The sequence below is a fragment of the Poecilia reticulata genome, linkage group LG17 (assembly GCF_000633615.1).
Source record: "Poecilia reticulata strain Guanapo linkage group LG17, Guppy_female_1.0+MT, whole genome shotgun sequence".
Taxonomy (NCBI): domain Eukaryota; kingdom Metazoa; phylum Chordata; class Actinopteri; order Cyprinodontiformes; family Poeciliidae; genus Poecilia; species Poecilia reticulata.
In genome coordinates this window covers 13,039,649-13,056,282 of record NC_024347.1, presented here as the reverse complement: position 1 = coordinate 13,056,282, position 16,634 = coordinate 13,039,649, and the positions used below count along the sequence as shown (strand labels likewise).

General features: G+C 40.5%; 1 protein-coding gene across 4 annotated transcripts in view; it reads left to right on the top strand.

Annotated features, from left to right (window-relative positions):
• Positions 1–16,634, top strand: part of camsap2b (calmodulin regulated spectrin-associated protein family, member 2b) — a 32,666-nt gene that overhangs the window by 3,679 nt on the left and 12,353 nt on the right. For 2 of the 4 annotated variants that reach the window (XM_017310082.1, XM_017310080.1), the window contains exons 2-6: positions 4,621–4,880; positions 9,989–10,168; positions 11,153–11,239; positions 13,705–13,737; positions 14,760–14,898. In XM_017310082.1, the coding sequence (XP_017165571.1) occupies positions 4,621–4,880; positions 9,989–10,168; positions 11,153–11,239; positions 13,705–13,737; positions 14,760–14,898 (699 nt within the window). The remainder of the gene's footprint in view (positions 1–4,620; positions 4,881–9,988; positions 10,169–11,152; positions 11,240–13,704; positions 13,738–14,759; positions 14,899–16,634) is intronic. The other 2 variants (XM_017310083.1, XM_017310081.1) reach the window with 1 other exon arrangement.

Genomic DNA, 16,634 nt, shown 5'->3' with positions numbered 1-16,634 from the left:
GAAGAAAAATCCACATCTAAGCGGCTTATAGTCCGGAAAATACCATATATGAAAAAAAATCTGAATGCTCTCTGGTATTGTTCAGGGGGCCGGACCAAATGTGGAGGTGGGCCGGATACATACAGTGGTCCCCATAGTTTGGGGACCACTGATCTAAGGGTTTCTCAGCAGCATCAAATCTGCTGCCTGTAAATTAAATCTGCTGCTGAAAAAAATTACATTTGACACACTCCGGGAGAGTCTGTTTCAATTTAACGGGATAGGTCAAGATTTTATTGAGCTGGTGTTGGGAGCTCTGAGCAGAAAGTCATTTAAATGACAGTCTGTCACTGCTTTGATACCCAGTACTCTGACTTATCATGTACAGCACCTTCCATCAGCTCTGGAGTACAGAGACAATACCGACTCTGGCAATTTAGGACATGGCAGAGATGAGCTACAACTAAAGATTTCATTATCTCGAACAAGTTCAACAACAAATCGTACAGTTGCCATAAGATTGTGATTTAAAACACAAGGAGGTCTTTTAACTTGTGCTCTTATACTGTCCACTTTATTACTTACATCCCGCAAGTACCAGGATGTGTCATCCAAATGTCGCAGCTAAAATGAAACCAGAAAAAATGTCTAATTTTGATTAAACTGTCTGAATTGTTGCCTCAGCTTCTCAGTGCAGTGTGGACTTCTGTAGCCTACCTGCTTAAAGGTTTGATGTGTTGCGTATTCAGACATGGTATTCTACATAAGTTGGTTGTTTGAGCTACTAATTTGTCTTCCTATTGTCATTTTCCTTTGAACTCAATGGTGTTGTAATCCATACAGGAAACGTATTCTTATTAGTTTATCAGCACAAAATCGCAGTGAAATACATTTAGTGAAAAACGCTGCTTGCACATCAAAGACAATGTTAAAAGTATGTAGGTATGGTCACTATTTCAAAGTCAGAAAGGGAGGCAGTATCATCCATAACATATTCCTGCAGCCTTATTGATATKCAAAACTGCATTTCATATGACTCCAATACTTTACACTTAATAGACCTCATAATCTCTTAGGGAGTGAGTAAAACAAAATCTCTCTGTTTTGTTGGGGTCTGGATATCTGTKCTGGTCATTCAAGTGGSTCTAGTTAAATCCATCAGCTGCTATTCTGAGCAGGTAAACCTCCGGCTGCATCGAAAGCAACGGCTTTGAATAATGGTTTGAGTAATAACATTTATGACASAAGGGGGGAAAAGGATTTSGAGAACATCTCAAGAGGATGTAAAGAAAATACRGTATGACCAGCGACACTGCAACAGACTATCTCGCAACATCTACTTTTGTTTTTTTTAACTGAGATGAACAAAAATATTTATAATGAAAACACGGCCGTGGGATTATATGCAAACAACAATTCCCGTCTCATAGTTGGCAARTAAAATCTAATAGAAGAAATCATAAACCTTGCACCTGGAGTAGGTGTTAGCATTTGATCTGTTTTTGTTGTAGAGTTTGAGCTTGAAGTTGTGTCCTAGACACTCTACACCTAGACACTGTCTACACTCCTAGACGGTTGTTTCAGAAAAGCATCCCTGAGTTCATGCAGTGATTTCTGCTACAGACTTTCAGTCCAGCTCTGCCGGAGGGCCTGGAGATCACAGCCTTTTAGTAACAGTCACAAGCCTTGTTAGATTTGCACCAGGAGTGTTTGGATCCCTCAGTATTACTACGCAGTGGAATAAAATCCCAGTCATATTTAATGATGCACAGTTTAAGCAGCTTTTTTTTTTGGCTCTTGTGTCAATTCATTGAAATGTTCTTGATAGTTTTGATATTTCTGATCGAGGAGTGAAGTGTATTATAGGCCTGGTGGCCCACCAAGCTTTACTTGTGCCCCCGCCAGGCTTAGCATTGCCTTTTTTTTAAAGTCTTTTTAAAATGTTAACATTTTTTAAGACTTTATAGTTGGTGTTCAGGTATTAATCTTCCAATCTTTTGATGATACATAATTATCAAGTGATATTTTAAAATTTCTTGTCAACTTTAAACATTTTTTAACTCCAAAACACGACGGGCCGCATGAGGAATGACCGACCTAGCATCCAACCACCGGGCTTAGCAAGTTTCATGAGGGAAACCTTGTATAAGCAATGTTAGATATACATGTAGACGTAGTCAAATAAATGTTACAGGTATTTTTAAAGGACACCTTTGCTAATTAGTCATCAGGTTTAAGTTGGCTGTCTCCCTCTGCTRAATCCTTTCTGTAATTGTAGGTTTGAATGGCTCCTATCGCACAGTAATCTTGATCAGTTGAGCTAAAACTAACTTTTTAATGTGATTGTTTGCATCTTTAAAAAAAAAAAACACACAACTACCAGTAAGCCGGTRGAGATAAGCACAGTTCCCAGGGGTCTCCAGAGGAGCGGTTTTCTCCATGCCTGGACTTCCTGTGGCAGCTACTTCCTGTCTGTTTCCTCTTTGATGGCCAACACAAAGCACTCAACAAGGCAGATTTTTGATGAACTTTTTAACAAAAAGAAAAAAAGTTGTGCTTGTTGTGTAATTRATTTTGCTGCTGTTTGTTGTTTTTAAAATAATTTCTTTTAAGAATCAGTCTTTATATGAATAGAAAGCTGCAGCGATTGTTTTTTGTATATGGATTTGTATAAAAACTTAACATTTCTACTAAAAAAAAAAAAAAAAGGAGAATGTCACCTTACACCAAAGTCACTCTAGTGAACAAATCAACACGCTTGTGTGAGAATAGCTTCGCTAATTAACTCTAATCTGTAGACATGAGTTAAAGAGTTATGATGCACAAGTCCTCATTATAAAGAGGTCTAACATCTGCGTGCTGCTCTAAATATCTCCTTTCATCACCCAGTGTGGCTGCATGTGGAGKCCGCTGTGACCACAGCTTCTGGAAAACTGCAGAGAGCTGATCACAAGCCGACTGGATGTTATATTTGTGTCTCTGAAGCGAGCGTCGCATATTGGTTTTTCTGAAGACATTTAGTCAAGCTTAATGTCTCTGCTCCGAGCTCGTTTTGAAGRGGAAACATTGTTCCTTTAAGCAGGACTCCTTTAGTGCTCTTTGTTTTCCTCGGTGTGCTTCAGAGACAGGCAGGGAGGAAATGACCCCCACACACCAGGGATACACACTCATACAGGAGCATGAGTGTGTCACACAGCACACTCGCACAGAAACATTCCTACACAGGAGCGTTGTCTGAACACTGCACCAGCGGGAAAGAAGCGAATGCTTACAGGAGGCTATTTATGAGAAGTATCGCTGAGCTCTGAGTCACAACTCGTGGTTAAAAACAACACGACGTCATGAAGAAAATGAAAAGCTAAAGAGCAGCGACAGAGTCCTGAGTCCCTCTGTGTGCGTGTAAGACTCGGTTTCTATTTTTGTAAAAAGCAACTCCTCGTAATGCCTCTTTAAGATTACACATCTACATTAAAGAAATGCCTTCTGTAGTCATGGAAACACAACTGATTGTGTGAGTTTATTTTCATCCTTGTTCGTGTTTTCAAATCAGTTTTGGCCGTATCACGTATTTCATATTTTGTAGGTCAAACTGTGGCAGTATGGTACGTGTGATGTGGCTCACCACCCAGGGTGCCGCTGACTTTTGGGGTGACATGAGCTTTCCTAAAACTGGGAAAGAGTGAACTGTTAGTTGTGAGTTGTGTACTACAAGTGACCCCAACCTATTTGTACTTCAGTCTTCACAGATTTGTAGATTTTTCTGCTGAGCGAGACTTCAAATTACCCATGGAAAATGTGCCTTTTTGCAGATTTTCACCATATTTAAAATATTTAAAATAAAATACAGCTTGAGAAGCTAGAATACCTAGGTGCAATGCTAGTTGACATGCTACTAATTGGCATTTGCCATTTGCAACGCAGCCAAGGATGGACATTTATATTTCTTGGTGGTGATTGGCTTGAACCCCAAGACCACAAATAAGGAAGACTGTCAATATTAGCTTCTGCAGAAATGCTGAGATGGTTTTCTCTGTGTGTATTAATGCATATTGAGATAAATTTGTATATGAACTCTTTAAGAGGCTTTTTTCACAGGAGGCCTCAAGTTTTTGTGGATTTTAGATATTTCGCATATAGAGCGGTTGAATWTAAACACAAGGTGAATATTTATTATTTATTGCACTTAAGGAAACTGCAGGAACTAGTAAATATTTTGTATGTGTGGTTGTACTCTAGCTTAGCGATGCACTCTCCCTTTGGGTTCTTCTTCTACCAGTTGTTAAATACAGACAGATTTCTGTCTGCAGACACAGTTATTGTCCAAAATAAGAGTAGCGATGAGCGTCATGCACCTCAAGTGRACTAGAAAAGGGGCATTCTGAAGAGTAGGACACGTTAGCGGCATCAGTAAAAACGCCCCGAGCATTTTCTGCGATCCCACCTCACACCTGCTGTGTTTGGTTGACGTTTGATGCCAAGCAAACCTTTTTATGAACTGGATCTGTTCAGGATCTGAACAGTATCCCATACTGGAATCCACTTCAGCACCAGTCTTCTAATCTGTTTTAGAAAATAAGGCAACCAAAGTTTGCCTTTTCAGACTGTTTCTCCCTTGACCGTTCCTTTTCTCTCTGCTTTTAGATGCCGTTCCGGAGGAGCTGGCCGAGCCCTTCTACAGGGACCAGTACAACCAGGAGCACCTGAAGCCTCCCGTCGCCTGCCTGCTTCAGTCCGCAGAGCTGTACTGCCGTGCAGGAAGCCTGATCCTCCGYAGCGATGCCGTCAAACCTCTACTGGGACACAACGCCGTCATCCAGGCCCTGGCCCAGAAGGGGCTGTACGTCACAGACCAGGACAGACTGGTCACCGAGAGAGACCTGACCAGCATGCCCATACACATGGTGAGTGCAGATGTTCCATCCATGGGATTCAGGAACAACGTGGGTTTAAAACAGGAGATTTTACATCGTTCCTTTGTTGTATTATATCCCTTCTATCAGCATGAGAGCAAGTAGAGATAGGTGACTTAAAACTCACGTGTGATTTGCTACATGCAGGTGTAAAAACTGGAACTGTCAAAATTATGGTTAAAAGAACCTAAATCCATGTACACAAGAAAAAGATTCAACCAGCGTTTAATTGACAACCTGATGACATGAAGCCCATGAGGCAGAAGAAGCAGAAGATCTGAAACTGACTGAGTTTCAGATCTTAATTATCYAAATGTCAAATTGGATAATTTTGATCCAATTTCATTCAGGAACATAAAGTTCCCGATCAATAGGAAATGTTCACAAGCTTTTACTTTTTGCAGGGTTTTTTCAATGTCATATTTTGGTGTTGAGTGCCAAGCATTTTTAAAAGAAAGATTTCTTTTTATATGAAAACAAGATTTTTAGTTATAATGTTTAGTTCATGAGGGGAAAACACTTTTTGACATCTTATAAAACTGTTGTTCTGTTGAACCATAGCAGTTTGTTTCATTTGTGTATTTTGGTATTTTTATTTACACTTGGTAGCTGATTTCAGACTGTTTTTTTGTTGGCTAAAATTAGTTTACATTTATATTTATTTTAGATTTTTTTTTTTGATGCACTAAATGTGTGATGTTGTGCATGAATATATTTTTGTTCTGGTGACTAAAAATAAAAAGTGGAATATCGGCGATGATATCATTATCAAAGTATTCTAATACATATATCATGATTTCATATCACATATATGTGCCACCTGTTTTTGCTGCATGCATTCTTCTGGTGCTGAATTTTTTTTGTAGCTCAGCATTAACTCCTGGTCTCATTTTCGTTGCTGCAGATGATTGAATTTCACCTAAAGTTAACAGGTTGAGGACATTTTTTACGTTCAGGTTTGATTTGACTCATGGCATCGTTTATCGATTGAGAAGGCCACAAAGAAGGGAGTGAGGCGTGACGATTTGTTCGTTCACACCTCCTTCCTGGTGCATTTTCAGTGATTTAGTGGCTACATTAAGTGGCTACATGACGCTGATTTCTAATTYCCTCCCAAAGGTATTGATCTTCTTTTGTGCAGCGCTGCTTGTTAATCTCTCCTTGTCTCTGGTTATTAAAAGAAATTTAAGAAGCGTGTTCCTGCGGACTCTGTGGGAACCGTTTTGTGACGCTGAAGTGGAGGCTTTTCCGTTCGGGTTATGGTGCATCTGCAGAAAAAATGATGACCTCATGGTTTTCCAAACACTGTGTGCCAGAGGAATAACTCATGTCGGGGAGGCGGAGGAGGACGACCAGAGGGAGGAGTGTGGCATTTTGTCAGAGGGTGAATGAATGAGGAAAAGGGGGGATTTAGGGGCCGCCATTTGGGTGTGATCCAGGAGGAAGCAAGAAAGTAAGGCAGGACAGGGGAGGAAAGGGTGAAGACAGTGGAAGATGGATGTAATCGTGGAGAGGGAGAAAGGCTGTGAAGGAGGAAGAGGAGGAGGAAAGGCAGAGAAAATGAGTGGAACAGACAGTGGTAATGTAGCCATCTGGAAGGAGGTGAGAGGAGGGGAAAAGGAGCAGCAGGAGGAGGAGGAGTGTGGAGCTGGCAAAGAAGGAGACGAGGAAGGCGTAATGTGCACCACTGCAGCAATGTGGTGGGTGGGGTCTCACACTGAGCTAAAGCCCACGTGGTGCACAAATGATACCCTCTCTCCAACACACTGTCAGCTGTCAGACATCTCGCTAGGTCCATTGGCCTTTTCCACAAATAATTTCAAATTGTTGTTTGTATTTTCCACGTATGCTTCACGTACGGTTAGTGTAACGCTGAGATGGAAAAAGCGACGGATGAGGCAGAGCGGGAGTGGAAAGTGCAAACCTGCAGAGGGGGGCGTGCATCATCGCTAATGCTTYACCTTCGTTTGGCGAATGAAGGTGAAGGAAAAAAAATGTGGGATTGGAATTAGCCGGTGTGAAGTTGTGCAGAAAACAACTGSCGTGACTCTGAATGGACACTTTTTTCCGTATCTGTGGACGGTGCGGCTGCTTGGATTATGTTTGTTCAGGTGTATTTCACTTCCCTTTGATCAAGGACACACACGTACACACCCCTGCAGCCACGCAACCGCGGTGAAAGAATACCGATTCACCTCTTAAGTGGTGTGTTTGAGCATGCTGCAGCTTTGTACCACTCTTTGTAGCCACTGTTTGCCATTTCCATGCCTTATAAGGCGTGTCTGTCACTGTGAGGGGTTTTAGACACGCATCCATTCACACACATGCACCATAAAAGTCTTTGTGAAGGCATAATAGGCGGCACATGGTTTTTAAGTCCAGGCTGTAGAGACAATAGGGGTATCTTCTTCTCCTGTTGAAGAGAAGTTGCAGCACAAAGCAATAATTACCCCCAAGGTTTGACGATCGACAACAAGCTTCTTTGTATTTTAACAGTGTGCGTAGGTGTTCCTTAATTTCACACCATCTTCTGCAGATTTTTTTTTTTTTTTTTTTTACACTAAAATTTGAATGAAGCACATTCAGATATGTTTTTGTAATCTGGAAATGTGGAAAAGTTTTAAGGATTTGACTCAATTTGCAAGCATGTAAAGGTAATTTTATTTATGTAGCACAACAAGGAAGTACAAAGTGCTTATGCAAAGTGCTCTAAGTAGTTACAGCTTCTGTCTRCACTTTTCTTCTTCTTTTTGTCCTGATTTCTCACCTATTTGCTCCCCATAATACTGAATGTAGCGCAGGAACGACCACTTACTGTAKAGGTGCAGTACAAGTGTTTGGTATTAACTCAAAGAAACCGACCAGCATTGTTTATTTTTATTCAGCCAAAGGAAGTGTAAGAAAAACYGTTGAAGTACCGACTGGTCATAAGTTACTGTAACAGTGTGAATCATTACTGCTGAACAATAAACAAAACATTAAGTCATTAGAAATTTAGACCAAATTATGYTTCCATCGCTAAATTAGCCATGTCTTTTAAAGTAGGCCTATTTGAGCAGTCTCTAATTATAAAAGTATATTTTTAAACCTCGTTGTTAGATTGTGACAGTCAGCGCTGTTAATGCTGTAAGTGTTGTGGAAAATGGACAAAAAGTACACTTTTTTACTTTTGCCTATTTATGCCAGRAGAAACCACACATCAAATTTGCCATGTTATATAAACTAAAATGACATTAACACAAACATTCTAGCAAAAAGAAAAACAATTTCTCAATTTCCATCCCTCAATTTATTGTGAAAGCCACAAAACAAAATCACATTTTAAAAAAAAATTATTACTATCATGAAGTGGGATCTTAACCTGTGGATAAAAATATMATCTCACCGCTGTTCATTCCTCTCTAAAAGGAACGTAAGGCGGTGAAATGAAGCCAAAATGTTATGTTGTTTTAAAACTATAGTTAGCGAGCTATAAGTGGCTTGATTGTTAAGGACCGGGCCTGCAGGCTAACGGCTAATTTCAGCTTGCTATACACCCAGTGTTGCTATAGCAACTACCCTGAAAAGCGTAATGTTCTGACCAAAGAAATGCTTTAAATATACTACTCAATTTATGGCAGTTAATGTATTATTTTTGCTTTTGTCTTAAAAATAAAAATAATTACAATAAATAAATGTTGCATACCACTGAATACACCTTGTAGATATTTCCAATTATGATAAAAAAAGAGATGTATAATTCCACTTTTTGAATTGGTGGCAAAATGTTTGCATCCCGTCATTTAAACTAACTCRATGAAATTAAAAAACAAAACCCAACAGATGCAGTTCTGTTGGAGTTAAGAGGAACTCAAGTGGCTTGTCATTTAAACTCTCAGTATTTCTCTTTCCACACGTCTAAACGAACACACATGAAAGTCCTGCTGCATGCAGGAACCTCCGCAAGCTCCTTACCACCATGAAAGATTTGGGGATTTGATGCAAATGCGTTGAGAAAAGCTTTAATCGTCAGGAAAGCTTTATGGCGTCTTAAGAAAATTCCGATTTCTTGATCTCCAGTTTCATTCTAAGCCGCTTGGCTGGTCTCTCCTTCTCTGCCCATCATTCAGTCGGTTTCCGTCAGTCAGTTTTCGTCAGCCAGGTGCAGAATGCACACAATGTGAAGTATCTGACAACATCCTGAGGCTGCACAGACTCCAAACAGAGTCGGCACGCTGCCTCATGAGCAGAATATTAGACTCCTGTGTTTAGCTGCTAAACCCAACAGTGGTTTACTTGAGAGCTGTTACAGGAAATCACACTTTAGTTTGTTTTTATGTTTTATTTAGTGTCTGCAGATTATAGTCATAAAAAAAGAAAAATTTTCTAAATATTTAGTTCTTTGTTCGCATATTAATGTATATATATATATTTATTTTTATTTTTTTTTTCTGGAAAATAAAGTGAGTTAATTACAAATGAAGTGACAAAAACTGACTAAAAAAAAAAGGATTATTAGGAAATATACTTCTAATATCTAATGTTACCATCCTGTTCATCTGAAGCAACTCATCTTAGCACTTATTTCCATCCACGGTTTGTTTCTGGCAGTGATCTCATGTCAGCGTTGTGTTTTGACTGGCTTTACATGAGGTGATTCCACTGAACTCTAGCAGCAGCTCAGCTTCATGTCTCGGGGAAAGACTGGATCACTGAGAGCTCTGATGTTCTGAACAGATGTCTCTTATTTGTTCTTTTGACTTTGTTTTGTCCTGAATCACTGAGCACCAGCCWAAAGGTGCTTGTCTTGTTAGGTTTATATCGTATAGGCGTAGGTAAGCATATACAGTGTGGACACAAACACACACACACATGCAGGGTAAATATTTTTTTGAATAGCGCTGTTGTAAGGCAGGAAAGGGAAGGGGAGGTCTGTTGCTTTGACCGGTCTGGAATGGGGTTAGAAAGGTCAAGGTTTGTGATCATGTTGAAATCATTTGCTTAAAAAGACTATTGCGCTCTTTCAGAGCATTTCAACTATTTTTCATAGGGAAAAAAAACAAACACCTGTTGTTAAATTCATCTTGYTGATAAGCTTTTGCGGCTGCGTTTCTATGCAGAGCTCCCATCTGGCGCTCATCGATACCTTGATGATGGCCTACACCGTGGAGATGGTGAGCGTGGAGAGGGTGATGTCCTGCATCAACAAGTATTCGCCTGCTGAACCGCTACACGGCGACGGTCTCGTCCAGGGGCTGCCGTACGACACCGAGGACGCCATCGCCACCTGGATCAACAAGGTACGTGCAGGGGCGCAAAAAAACCCCAGAAGACATGCGCTTTTAAAGACTGCACGCATTCCACGCATTATCTTTTCATTTGATTCGCTGCTGTTTTGTTTYTGTCTGGGTTCAGCTGATATGAGAGCCGTTTCTTCATTTTCTTGCAAGAGAGCAGGAATGTGGAGTAATTCCCAAGACACTTCCAAGATTAGCAATGCAAAAGCAAAATTAGAACTTGAGTTGCTTAAGTGTCTAAGGTCACTGTTCATAATCTCTTACAGATTATTTAGCTGCTTGTCTTTGCTTGTGAGATATTTGAGATATAGTGCTTATGACATGTTACTGTGTATCAGACAGAAGTCATTTTAAAACAACTCTAACAATTTTAAAACTAACATGTAATGATAAAAAAAACGGATCAATGAGATGGATTAGCAAGAATAGTGTTTTTTTTGTTTTGTTTTGTTTTGTTTTGTTTTAGTCTTTGTGTATATTCCCAATTATCCAATTGCAGTCAACTGATTTCTTAGTTCATTGCTGTTTAGTAATACAAATTTTGATGAGGAATTAAATAAACATGTTGCAGTCTAATATCTCCATCTGCTTTTTTTTGGTCCATAAAGTCATGTAAAATATTTAAGGCCTTATATGCGTATTAAATGTTGAAATCATGAAGATTTTTTCATATGGAGGCCGTAATGAGACAACCGAGACATGATTAGGAACCGGTGTTTGTGTGACTTCATCCTGACAAAAAGGAAAACAGAAGTCATCCTTGAACAATAATTCTCACGTTTCAAAGACTGTTTTATAAGACACGGCTTCACTATCTTAAGTTAATATGTCAAAGTGAGGGTGACAGGTTTCTCGCTGAGGTTCAYGTCATTYGTCTTCTCAGAGCAGACCGTTTATTCAGCCTGAATCTGACCCAGTGCTTTCTTGAAATACGACTTGGCTCTCCGAGCGTCTCTGTCTCTCACCACCTTCTTTCTGTCGTTCAAGGTGAACGAGCAGCTGAGGGACATCCTCATCGAGGAGCAGAAGTTAAGAGAAGCCTCCCTCCAAGACTCAAACGTCACAACACATAAGGTAAGTCAGAAAAGGTTCTCCAACACAGGAAGGTGCTGCTCAGAAACTACTTTGTTTAGCCTCTTGCAGAGAGTTAATATTTGTGGAATTGAAGTTTTATTCAGAGCCACATCTTTGTCCACACATGCAAAAAAAACACACAAAAAAAACCTCCCTTCCCCTGCAGCCGGATTCAACACACAGTGTACGGAGCTTTGCGAAGCAGAAGAACAGATGAGCTCAGTCACCAGCTGCAGAAAGTATTTGGCAAGAATCTCCCCACTGCTGTCTGAGGAGACAAAGCATTGCACAGGGCAGAGGAGGAGACGCAGGGTGTCAGTCAGAGAGGAGAAATGAGGAGGGGTTTGTCTGAGATGAGCTGGGAAAGGGTAGGAGACATGGCCGCTGTAGCCGAAGGGCCTCAGTGACAGACAGGCACCCTGCTAGCTGAGCGGTTATGTAAGGTCCCTGTGACACAACGAGTCAATCTGCCGGCTGTAACACGCTGCAGTCAGCCGTCGTCCTCTTCTGCTCACTCATCCATRACGCTTCAGCACAGCTCGGTCGGATCACGGGTCCCGTCAGGGCAGCAGTAAGGTGAAGGGTAAAAATAGAAACTCACTGAAGGCTGGAATGAGATGAAGTTGTGGCGCTTTGGTGGATTTAGATTTCTTTCCTGTTGTTCATTAGAAATTTGATGAGGTGAGCAAAGCGCGAGTATCGAAGACGGTTTCAACAAAGTACTTGGCCGACATGCTGTAACAGGAAATTAGTAGTTTGAAAGATTTCAATGAAGAGGAGACGGGATGTTTTTTATATATATTATTGTTGTTCTGCAGGGTGAMATTTAAATTTTAAAAGATATTTCACCCATATACATAATAAATAATAATACAGGATTAATTGAGCATTTCTATGGCTGCAGTCGTACTCTGCCATCCTGTTTTAATTTAAAGTTTAATACAAAGCCGATGACTAAAGTGGGCTTTTTTTTTCTTTTTGGCTACAAAGAAATGTTTTGTTTTTAATCAATCAGGGGATATTTATTAGCCATTATCTTATCTGACCTGGATAATATTTAAATATTAAAGATTTGTCACTGACTAGTTCTGAAATTTACTTGAGATGATATAAACATTTTTTACTTTAGATTTGTTTTTTCTGACAGAAAGCAAATCTTATAGCAGCTTAGATTGGGATGTTCTCCATACTGGAGATTAGCATCTGTAAATACGAAGCACAAGCACGACTTCTCTACATTCAACAAGTGGAGTCCCACYGTCTGACTGTCTCTTATGGAGCTGAATCCTCTTCCACAGATAATAGTATCTTGTCAATTTAGTGAGAGGAACATACAACGTATATATGTTTAACCCGTTTTATGCTGACAGTTCTTCAAAGACGGATGAGAGGAAAATAGTCCTGAAGAGAAGACGCTTCACATCAGTCCGTTGCTTTTACGCTGCACGCTCCATCACACGGCTCTTCCTGGCGGCATCAGGAGAAGTCTACTCACTCATTAACAAGACAGCAGGAGGAAATCATTTCACACACACACACACACGCACACGCACGCACACACACACACACACGCACACACACCCACACACACACAYCCACACACACACACACACAAACACTCATCAATGCTTCTGCAACGTGTCGGCTCTGGTAGATTAGCACAAGATGCTCAGATGCTCCTCGGTCTCTTCTATTCTGGGAAAGTGTGACAAGTGTTTTAACTTTGGTCATATGATGAAGAACTCACTCGGTTATGGTGGGGAGGAAACGGAGGATGTTTGTGTTCAGTCTGCTGGAGGTGTTCGCTCCACATCACGGCTGAGTACGTCTAAAAGCACTAAAATCACTGTAGCTGTTCTGTAACAAAAAAAAAACATATTTGGTTCACTTAAGATAATTTTACAAAGCTTTTCCTGAACATTGGTTACTTTTCATCAGTTAGCTAAATATTGTCTTTACTCCCTTGAGAATGTAGATTCTTACSTTAGCTTTGAAATTTGCATAAGGCAACATTTTACTGAGGTTGAAAGATACATGGGATGAAATAGATCCTTTGATTTCATTTTTGAAGCACATCTCTAGTACATAATTATTAGCTTTGAGTTAGTAATTACCCAAAGTGTGTAAATTGTCACTCAGTAACAATTGCCACACTAAAGAGTGTGGTTTTTAAACCAGCTTGTCTGCTGTCGGYGCCGGTCAGACTGAAAATCTGCTACATAAAGCACTAGAGAGAAAAATCAGTGAGATTTTAAAGCTCAAAACCGGCACTGAGAGCAATTTTTTAAAACACCCATTACTATTCTGTCACATCCTGCACACTTAACACATTATTAATTATCCTCTGTCTTTTACAGAGCCATAACAGATGTTGTTTTCAGGTGTTGGTATCTCTTTCCCAGTCAGTGGTGGTCCTAACACGTATCCCACTCTCTCCTCTTATCCTATCATGACCCAYCATCAAGTCTTCTAGCAAATGGTACTGGAGATTAGTACCTGTAAGTCCATTAATTCTGGAAAAGATCTCAGTAACCCCAGCATCAGCCCTGACACCCTTTAACCCAACCTTCACATTGTTCCCTCCGGTTGTTTATTCCCCGCATGCGGCCCAGAGCTCCATCATTGTTTGGCCAAATGTCTCCCACCCTCTCACCTGCCCTCCCAACCCGTTCCCCTTCTTAAGACGATAAAGACACAGCGACTAGTCTTGGGACTCATACTTTTAAGACGTACAGCTGAAAACTAAAATGAACTAAAGCATTTCATCCATCTTTATTATAAACCCGAAACAGCTGAAATTGTCTCATGTGCGAAAAGGACGAGCGGTACTAAGAGAGATCCGGTACCAGTGGAGCAAAGTGAAGGACAACAGTTTGTTTCTCACARCTCAGTGCTCAGTCATAGCTGGCCATCAGACAGAGAGCRCTGCGCTGACTGAGTCTTCCTTTGTACCACGTCGGTTACAAAACGCGGCCATCAGAAAGCATCTCTTCATGGGCTCCCAGGGAGCGCTGACGCCCTGAAGGCGCATGCGGTGGTTTGTTGTCCCTGCGGTTTTCACACGTGTAAAGCATCGCATAAGGGAATCTGCAGAAAGGAAGAATAAGTGTATACAGAGATCATTATTAAACCCTAAATCACATGAACAGTGTGCTACAGAAGCGCTGAACAGATTTTTGACGGCCTTCGTTCCAAAAAAATGTTTCAGAAGAGGTTTAATAGTTTAATGAGTAATATTTTCAAAGACAGAAAACAACAGAGAGAGCAAAACTGTTCCAGTCGTTTCCTTAAAAAGAAATCTGAAGTGAATGCCAGAGACGTATTATTTGCATGCTCAGTATAATCTGCATTACTTCAGATGAATGCTTGAAAACCGTCAGATTAACACCTTGACTTGTGTGTTTAATCACGCTGTGCATGCAGTAGTAGGTGTGTCTGCGGTAGTCAAAGAGAACCGCTGCATATCCACCCTGACGATCCATGTAGGTGATGTCTCTGTGTTGTTGCCATGGTGTTTCAGGCCCGGTACAGGAGGGAGCATGCCCAGAAGAATGTCCCGTCGCTCCACCTGGTGGAGAACSTGCTGAAGGACAACACAGATGGCTGCGCCCTCGCTGCCCTGCTGCACTTCTACTGCCCGCAGGCCGTCCGGCTGGAAGGTGGGTGCCCAGACCCAGACATCTGTCTGCGCTTTGATTTCTTGTTCATTAAACTACACAAATGTAGTAAAACAAGAGMTCTTATCWGGAAAGAGAATAATGAACTGTTGTGATTCTTTTAAAATTCCATGTTTATAGTATGTAAAGAGTGAAACATTTAAAATGTTTGCGAGATGAGATCGGTAAGTTGACTTTTGATGATTCTTTATTTTTCAGTTTTTATTCAAAAGCAGTGTTTGTATTTGTGGGGGATTGCAAAAAAAAGAGAAAACAAAACATATATATATATTTTTTTATATCATCAATCGCATTGTTTTTTTGTAATATATATTGTGACAAACTATTATGTCCTTGCCGCCCATCCTGAGTTTTAGATCCATGCACACTGAAGGCAGTCAGCAATAATTGGAGAAAAGATAAACCAACAGGAAATAAAAAAAAACTGGATCTTTATCCAGAAGTGATTAAAAACCCAGCTCAGAAACTACTGGTTGTGCTCTGCAGGCGATTCTCTGTATAGAGTCTCTATAGATCTGGACTGTATAGAAGGTCTGATAAGCAGAACTATTTTCTTTTACTTGAAGCTCTCGGGCCTCGCTGGAACACATCAAAACTTTGATATAAGAGAATATGTTGTGGTTCGATTGAGTAAAATTACAGCTCATTTAGATACGTTTGACAAAAATAACACATGACCAAAAGAATACTGCATCAATGGTAGAAGATGGTGGTGGCAGTATCATGCTCTGGGATTAATTTTTCTTAGATAGAATTGGGATTTTTGCTAAGGTGAATGTAAGTTATGAATAACTCTAAATACACGTCAGAATAAATCCGTAAGATTCATAGAAATCTAAGATGAAGGTTTTAAAATAAAAATGACGACAATAAAGTCTTTCAAATAAAGTCTTTTCAAATAAATATCTTTAAAATAAAGTGTGCACTGTTTAGAGAGCCTCTATATGTAGAACGCACAATGGATACTTTCTTCCTGTTCCTATGAYGACCACACAATACRTTTGAGTCGGGTGTTTGAAACAAAGAGGGTATTTGTCATCCACTTTAGTCTTGTTTCCTGATGTTTCCCTCACTCTACCGGATACTCAAATGGTTTTGACCTTTTTGTTGTGTCGTTTTTACTTTTGTTACGTATCAACAGCAGACCACAGTGAGGATGATGACTAAGGAATGACTAAAGTACAGATATGACCCGGGACTGACTTTCAGAGAGTGTGGGCGAAGAAACAAAGAGGCGTTTCCTCACAGCACGTCTGTTTTCTAAAAAAAAAACGCCCTGGGCAGAGACGTGATTGGTCAGGAGTTGTATGTTACAGAGAACCGTTAGACGGCTACTTATCAGGCCGCAGTTTCAAAAATAAACAGCCGCTGTGTTGCTTTCCTGAAAACTCCTCAGGTTGTATTTAGTTCGCAGGCAAGCGTGTGAACCAGATGTGAAAACAAGCCACGGTTCATTGAAGTCGCTCTCTTGCGCCTGGATTGTCCCTAAAATAAGTAATAAGCACAGTTCAAGATGATGTCACACCGCATAAATTAGCGACCATAAGCCTCAGCTATTTCCTTCACTACAACATCCTACACATGCCAGGGCTGTTGTGAAACATCAAGGAGTAAAAATGCTGGTGAATCAYGAAGAAAGGGCTGAATGCCGTTTGTCTGGAGTCGTCTCGAAGATTTGGAGTGAATCAAGCGAAGACAATTTGCATCTGCTCCATTTT